The sequence below is a fragment of the Vombatus ursinus genome, unplaced genomic scaffold (assembly GCF_900497805.2).
Source record: "Vombatus ursinus unplaced genomic scaffold, bare-nosed wombat genome assembly UNPS02014820.1, whole genome shotgun sequence".
Lineage (NCBI taxonomy): Eukaryota > Metazoa > Chordata > Mammalia > Diprotodontia > Vombatidae > Vombatus > Vombatus ursinus.
In genome coordinates this window covers 14,087,441-14,095,719 of record NW_020954598.1, presented here as the reverse complement: position 1 = coordinate 14,095,719, position 8,279 = coordinate 14,087,441, and the positions used below count along the sequence as shown (strand labels likewise).

General features: G+C 37.1%; 1 protein-coding gene across 1 annotated transcript in view; it reads left to right on the top strand.

The window, feature by feature from the left end:
* The first annotated feature begins 1,581 nt into the window (after nt 1–1,581).
* The window catches only part of ABCA13 (ATP binding cassette subfamily A member 13), a 489,891-nt gene continuing 483,193 nt past the window's right edge, over nt 1,582–8,279 (top strand). Inside the window, exons 1-2 of the mRNA XM_027837266.1 lie at nt 1,582–1,602; nt 1,744–1,837. Coding sequence (XP_027693067.1) covers nt 1,582–1,602; nt 1,744–1,837 — 115 coding nt within the window. The remainder of the gene's footprint in view (nt 1,603–1,743; nt 1,838–8,279) is intronic.

Sequence of the window (8,279 nt, the reverse complement as noted above, 5' to 3'; positions counted from 1 at the left end):
CAAGAGTACTTTATATTTGTATAGTGCTTTATAGTTTTCACAGGACTTCCATAGTTAGGTAGCTCTTATTATCTCTGACTTTAGAGATAAAGAAACTATGACTCATGGTGGGGTAAAGTGAGTAATCATATTCAAATAAATGGCAAAGCTGGGACTCAGGTTCTGGTCTTTCACTTGAGCTAGAGTGATCACTCTCCGTTTTAGTGGTGTTGGGAGGACTGATACCTGCCTAAAATGCCTTATTACCTCATAATTTTACTATATATACCTTTTATGCTTCTGGAAGAGAAATTTAGGCCATGATGTATCCAATTCTATGGCCTAGTGAACTATACTATAATGGCAGTCTAGCATGAGTTAATATGAAAGATGGAAGGAACACAACTATTTTGCTCACTATTCAGTATCTTGTTTAGAAAGAAATTTAATAATATTTTATTCAATTTAGTAATATCTACACATGGTCTTACCTCCATCAAGAATTCAGTTTAACAACAAATTCAATTCAACTAACCCTTTTAAATCATCTGATGTGTGCCAGGAGCTGTGTTAAGTACTAGGGACACAAAGACAGGAACAGGCCAGTTCTTGCCCTCAGGGAGCTTATATTTTATTTATGTATATTTATTTGTATTATACTTATGTATATTACATTTACCTGTGTAAAAAAAAACAATTTTTTGGGAGGAGCTGGTTTTAATTCATCACATATTGGCTTAAATAGTATAAAAGTTTTGTTTTCAGATTCCATGGATTTTGTTTGTAAATACCTTTATAGTTTTTCCAGAATGTAGAACTTTTAAAAATGTTTCTTATAACATAATGAACACAGAAGTAGCATTGAATAGTGGACAGACTACTGTCCAAAATTTCTGAAAGACTTGGGTTCAAGTCTAGTATATACTGATATTTTAGCCAGGCTCATGAATGTTTATAATGATCAATCTTGTCTATTAACTCTCTTGCTTATTCATCTCCTCCATCTTTGGATTCAGTACTAAGTACAATGCCTGGCACATAGTAGGTGCTTGACTGATTGGATTTCACCAAATTATCCATAATGAACATTAGTAAAAAAAAAACCCCACAACATTAGCAAATAGTAAAATACATCAATACTATTATTTTGTACACTGTCCAGCAAGAGAAGCTGACATTCAACTGGTTGCCTGTCATAAGTTATTCATGCATTCAGTGATTAAATTCTAGATGATAGCTTTCAAGTCATATGATTACGCTTAAGTTCTAATGTTTCTCTTTATCAGTCAAATGTATGCAATGTGCATGACCAACAGAGACCATGAAGTAGAGGAATCTTCTACTATTTTTGTTGGCTCATAAATTTTTTTTTTTCCTTTTTGGAATCCCTCGATTCATGGAACCTCAGGCTTCTGCAAAAAACACATTGGCTAATACTAGTTCATGTCATTTGTCTTTTTTTCCTTGAGTTCCTGGTCTCCACTAATGGAGTTTGTGTTGGATCTGGATTCAAGTTTAGCCTTTGCGACTTAATCGCTATATGACCCCGGACAAGTCACTTCTATCTGCCTCAGTTTCTTTATATATAAAATTAGGATAACAATGGCACTTTCCAAGGTTGTTGTAAGGGTTAAACACTATGTAAATGCTAGTTGTAGTTGTTGTTATTATTATTATAATATGACAGGTAACCATATTAATTCACCTTTGTGAGTACCATTGTCTTCATGAACTTCTAACATTGTTATTCATATCCTTTTCCAGGTCCTATCCCTGTCTGAATTTCTCTGGCCATGCACATTATTTCTAATTCTGACTGTGCTTCGCTTCCAGGAACCTCCAAGACACAGAGATAACTGTAAGTATAACATTTAATCTTCTTTTATTAAAAAGCAAAACAAAACACCATTTGAGGCCTCACTGGAGTATTTGGGTAACACTGGATTTTCAAGGGCTATGCCATACCAATTTTTGTAGGTCTTAGTGAACTGGAAAGATTTGGAGTGGGAAGGCCTGGTAATGAACTCTATCCCTATTATCCACTGATCATTGTAGCTGAGTTTGGAGAGGGTAGCCACTGGGTAATGAATTTTTTAGTCACTGAAACTCTTGAAGATTATCTACTAAATTGTTAGAGGGCTTGTGATCTGTGTGGGTAGGGGGACTATTGACGCTGATTAAATCACTTATTCTTGAAGGATTAAAGTTTTGGAAGAGGTATGAAAAGTAAAAATACTAATGAGAATAATAAAAATATGATCCTTTGATATGGTACATTTTAGCCATTAGAAAAGAACATAATTTGGAGAAATCCACATGCAGAATTAGAATCAGTCTGTATATACCAAACATAAATTTAGACTGGAGCATAGAGAGGGCACTGCTGCGGCAAGTAAACCAAAGTTTCTTTCCAATAAACTGAAATAAATTATGAAGTCAGTCAGTCATTTGACAAAAATTTAAAATTAGTCTAGAAAGAATGGTTGGCACCAGGTTGTTAATGCCAGAGTAGCCTGTATTTTGTCTTAGAGGTAGCAAAGAGGCACTGAATTTCATGAGCAGAGGAGTGACATTGTCAGACCCGTATTTTAGGAAAATCACTGTGTGTTGGATTGGATAGGGGAGAGGCTTGAATCCAAGAAAAATGAGTGTAATTGCTCTTTCATTTGATAGCTCTTCAAATACTTCAAGATCTGTTATGTTTCTCCAATTCTATTCTTCAGGCTAAGTATCCCTATTTCCCATTGTCTTCTGCTCTGGTTAGACCTGGAGTATTATATTGAGTTCTATCATGTCCAGATGAGGGTGATTAGAAACCATATCATGAAAAGATTTGTTGAAGGAATTAAAGGGCAATGCAAAAAAAAAAAAGTTTTGCTGGTAAAATGGCATTCTCTGTGACTCATAGGTTAATTTCTATCATTCATATTATGAGGTAAAAGTCTAGATTTTATTTATCCTTCAACAGTAGCACAGATGTAAATATTTGCCCTCTAATTTCAAATGCTAAGTAGGTGCCCTTTATGTTTCTAAAAATATAACCTCCTTCCAAAAATTCTTATTGATATCTTTGTTTTTATATCACAAAAATTTTCTATTTTTGTTCTTCCCCAACCTTAAGCCATCCCATAACAATAACAAAAAAAGGTGAAAGAAGCTCAGTCAAACTAACCAATATATCAAAAAGTCTGAAATTGTATGCCATATTCCACACCTGTATTTCCTACCTGTGCTAAGAAGGGACATGTCAGGAAGAAGGGACCTTTTCACATATCTTCTTTAGGGCACTGCTTGGTCATTAAAATTTTGCAGTATTCATCTTCATTTGCTTTGTTATAGCCTTTCAGGATCTAAGATCATTCCCACAGTGAAATAGGGCATTTGGAGAATTAATTAAAATGACATCTAATGCACAAAAAGTATTTTCTTTACTGGTGGAGGGGAAAGATTGGAAGGTGGGGAGAGGGATCAGGGGAAGATGAAATACAACACAGTGATGGAATAGTATAGTGAAAAAAATACTTGAGTAGAAGTCAGGAAAAACCTGAGTTCAAATCCTACCCCTGACACTTACAGGATGTATGACTATAAGCAAATTATTTCCCTTCTTCGTGTTTTATTTTCTCAGCTGTAAAATGGGTAGTTGCACTTTTAAAACCTCGAAACACCATATAAATAGGTTTTTTTTTTTTTGGTGAGGCAATTGGGGCTAAGTGACTTGACCAGAGTCACACAACTAATGATTGTTATGTATCTGAGACCAGATTTGAGCTCAGGTCCTCCTGACTCCAGGGCTAGTGCTCTATCCACTGGGCTACCTAGCTGCCCTTTTTTTTTCTTTTTTGTTCAGCATATATGAAACATGGGAGAAGATATGTGGTATAGTGGAGAGATAGCTTTCCTTGGAGTCAGAAAGACCTGGGTTCAAATTATGGCTCATACTGGCTGTGTGTCTCTCAGAAAGTCATACAACTACTCAATGCAACACTCTCTAAGAGTATAAGTTGCAAGATATATGTCAACTTGCATTGGTAGAGGGAATTTCCTCACTTGGAATTCCAATTAAATTATATGTCTGGTGAAAAAAAAACCCTCTAAAACATTCTTTTAATTAAGAGTTTTTGTTCCTCTGTAATTTCATTCATCTGTACTCTTTTGATCAGAGAATTCTTCAGGAAGTCAATAAAAGTTTTACACATGATGCATTGACTGAAACTGCTTGATATAAAAATTGACTTGAACTCAATTAATTTCTGCATTTCTACAAGGAAAGCTTAGTAGCCTTTTAAGGCACTGTATAAGAAATTCTTTGCAAAAGATTAAATTCTCTTGAAATATGGGGTTTTAGAGTAAGGCTTGGAACAATAAAATACTTTCATTAAGGAAGGATCTAAACTTTTTCCCTTAAATATTATAAAATGAAATATGCTCCCCTGAGATACTGAGAGGGAAAAAGACATGGCAGGGAAAAGTGGAATGGGTGTAGAGAAGGAAACAGCATGGTAACAGACATGCTGTGCAAAAAGGGTCATCAACTGCTTTTGTCTTTTGTGCCATCAAGAGTGCCAGTGAATGCTGCTGAGAGGCCTAAGGGATGGGTAGGAGAAAAGGAAGAGGAAAGAGAAATAAAACAAAAAGGAAAAAGTAGCTAATATGATTTAGAACAAGAAGATACCTTTATCTTTATAGACCTCTCCTGTTGTAGATAATGCTAATAATAAGTACTATTTATTAAATGTTTCCTATGTGCCAGGAACTGTGATTTGCTCAAGGTCACAAAGCTAGAAAGTGTCAGAGGCTGCATTTGAACTCAGGTCTTCCTGACTTCAGGACCAGTGCTCTCCCACAACGCTACCTAAATGCCCATAAGATACACTATAGATAAGAATATTGCAGCCTGGAGAACTTATTTGACTTACCCAAGGACACATAAGTTGTATAACTACCCAATAGTGATATGACTATCCTGGCACTCACTGCCTAAAGCCCAACTAGATTACATTTTACCACTCTCTCAGGGCTCTCCGGCACCCTTAAAAGAATTTGGGGTATCTAGACTCCTTACCATTGGCTCCAGTCCTCACTAATGGTTCCCAGCTAAGTACCGGGGAGAGCCCTTTCACCTCAGTTCCATTTAGTCACTAAAAATTGGATTAGTTTTTACAAAGGAATATTTAATTCTAAAGTTATAACCACAAGCACACAAATTTAATTCCCCAACATATGGGACATAATCCTTCTCCCCTAAATCTACCTGCTTGTCTGGGAAGGATATTAGGCTCATAGTTTAGCTAGGTTCCTACAGAGCACAGTCTCAGTTCCAGGCCCAAAACCCAAGCTCCAGTCTCAGGCACCCTGGCTTCTCTGGGCACGACTTCTAGGACTTCCCCTGCCAGGGTAGCTGGCTGCAGTATCTCACCTGGAATCCCACGTGCTCCAAAGTTGCTAATGTTCCAATGCTCCAGTGTTCTCAATAATGACCCATGCTGGTCTGGTGGAGACCATGAAGACATTGAAACTGAGAAAAAAAAATGAAACAGTTAAGAAACAAATCCCATAGGCCAATTTCTTGGAGTTGGGTTAGAGAGAGAGCAGGGGAAAGGGGTCAGTTCCCCCTCACTTGTTTAGTTCATGGTGTGCCTGCTAAGAGTGAACGGCGATTTCTACCCTCTGGACGTAGCGCAGAGGAAGAAAAGAGAAATTATCTCAGTCTGGTTAAAGATGTAGCCAATCAAAGGAAGGTAAGGCCAGCTAAGAAGTAGGAAAAAATACAGGACAGGAAGGGAACCCTTCCTAGGAGCATGGTGCCTTCATCTCAGGAGATCTGGACAAGAGGTGTATGGGGTGTTCCAGGAGGACTAGCATCCCTGGTATGAGGGCTTGCTCATCTGCCTTTGATATCTACCTTTCACCCAACTATCACAGATAACGTCAAGAAACTATAGCATGTGCAGCGGCCACACTAGGGTAAATCTTCTCAGCAGATGGTTTAAACCAGGTTAGGGATAACTGACAGGCCTCAGACTTGTTGGTGAGTTAGGTGGATGTCCGCCCCAAGCATGTGAAGACTTCTGGTGGGATGGGTGGATGAGAACAATTTGTTCCAATGGCCATGGAGGTGGCTGAAACAGGCACTGTGGAGAGCTCAGAACCTGATTAGAAATTGAAGACACCAAGGTCATCCACTACATCCCAGGTCACTGCCTGTCATCTTGACTTTTGTCCTGCCACTGGACTTTGATGACTTAGGAAGAGGGAGGCTGATGACTTTGTGCAACTCTGCTTCACTTAAATCCTATTCACCAACGAGTCAAGGCATCACCCGTGATATCATTGGTCATCTTTGAAAATGAAGGACGAACAACAACAGTAGCATGTAGCACCTGGTACTTGAACCTCTGGAGCCATCTGGGTCCAGTGGCCAGATATAGATCAGAATGACTAGAGATTGCCTAGTGGGACACCTTGCTATTTTTAAGTTAAGATCTTTAACAGGTCTCAGTTTGACTGAAGCAATACCCATTAAGTGATTAAGGCTAGGTAAGGAAAAAAAAACCCAATACATATAATACAGTAAACCCACAAGACCTAAACCACCAGAAAACTTGTATCTGAATTTAGAAAAAAAATTCTTTTTATTTTTATGAGACATAAGTTGTTATCAACTTCAATTAAAAAAATTTCTGAATATTTTAGAATCTAATCAATCTTGAATCTTTTTTATAGTGTAGTGATAATTGATGTTCTTTTTTAAAAAAATTAATTAATTTTTAGTTTTCAACATTCACTTCCATAGGATTTTGAATTCTAAATTTTCTTCCCCTCTCTCCCATCCCCCCCCAAGATGACATATAATCTGATATAGGCTCTACATATACATTCCTATTAAACATATTTTCACATTCGTCATGCTGTAAAGAAGAATTAAAATCAATCGGGGGAACCATGAGAAAGAAGAAACAAAACAAAACAGAAGAAAAAAAAGAGCAAATAGTATTCTTTGATCTGCACTCAGACTCCATAGTTCATTCTCTGTATGTGGATAGCATTTTCCATCATGAGACTTTTGGAGATGTCTTAGATCCTTGCATTGCTGAGAAGAGCTAAGTCTATCAAAGTTATTCATTGCACAACATGGCTGTTACTGTGCACAATGTTCTCCTGTTCTGCTCACTTCACTTAGCATCAGTCCATACAAGTCTTTACAGGTTTTTCTGAAGTCTGCTTGCTCATCATTTCTTATAGCATAATAGTATTCCAGTACATTCACATATCACAGCTTATTTAGCCATTCCTCAACTGATGGACATCCCCTCAATTACCAATTCTTTGATACCACAAAAACAGCTGCTATAAATAATTCTGTACGTGTGGGTCCTAGAAGTGCTGTAGTTGGGTCAAAAGGTATACACATTTTTATAGCCCTTTGGGCATAGTTCCAAATTGCTCTCCAAAATGGTTGGATCAGTTCACAACCCCACCAACAATGCATTAGTGTTCCAATTTTCCCACATCTTCTCTAGCATTTATCATTTTCCTGTTTTGTCATGTTAGCCAATCTGGTAGGTGTGATGTGTTACCTTAGAGTTATTTTGATTTGCATTTCTCTAATCAACAGTGATTTAGAGCATTTTTTTTCATATGACTATAGATAGCTTTAATTTCTTCCTCTGAAAAATGCCTGTTCATATTCTTTGACCATTTATCAGTTGGGGAATGACTTGTATTCTTATAAATTCTACTCAGTTCTCTATATATCTTAAAAATGAGGCCTTTATCAGAGACACTGGTTATAAAAATTCTTTCCCAGTTTTCTGCTTCCATCCCAATCTTGGTTACATTGACTTTGTGACAACTGATTTTTTTATTTGGTGAGGCAATTGGGGTTAAGTGACTTGCCCAGAGTCACACAGCTAGTTAGTGTTATGTGTCGGAGGCCGAATTTGAGCTCAGGTCCTTCTGACTCCAACGTCGGTGCTCTATCTACTGTGCCACCTAGGTGCCCCAACTGATGTTCTTAATAACTACTTGGAGATACTCCAAGGTTCTCAATCACTTCTGCAATCATCAAAGAAATTTAAAATTACATTCAATATAGTTTCATTGTTCAATGTATTTTAATTGTATCTTTTTTGGGGGTAAAATTTGCAACCTATATAAGGATATACTAGACTATCACAGTAGATTCACTTAACTAGAATATTGTATTAATGAGAACATCCTAATCCCCAATCACTCTGGACAAATAGGATTTTGATGTGCTGTGTTAAACATACAGATGTAGATAGAAAGAAAAAAAT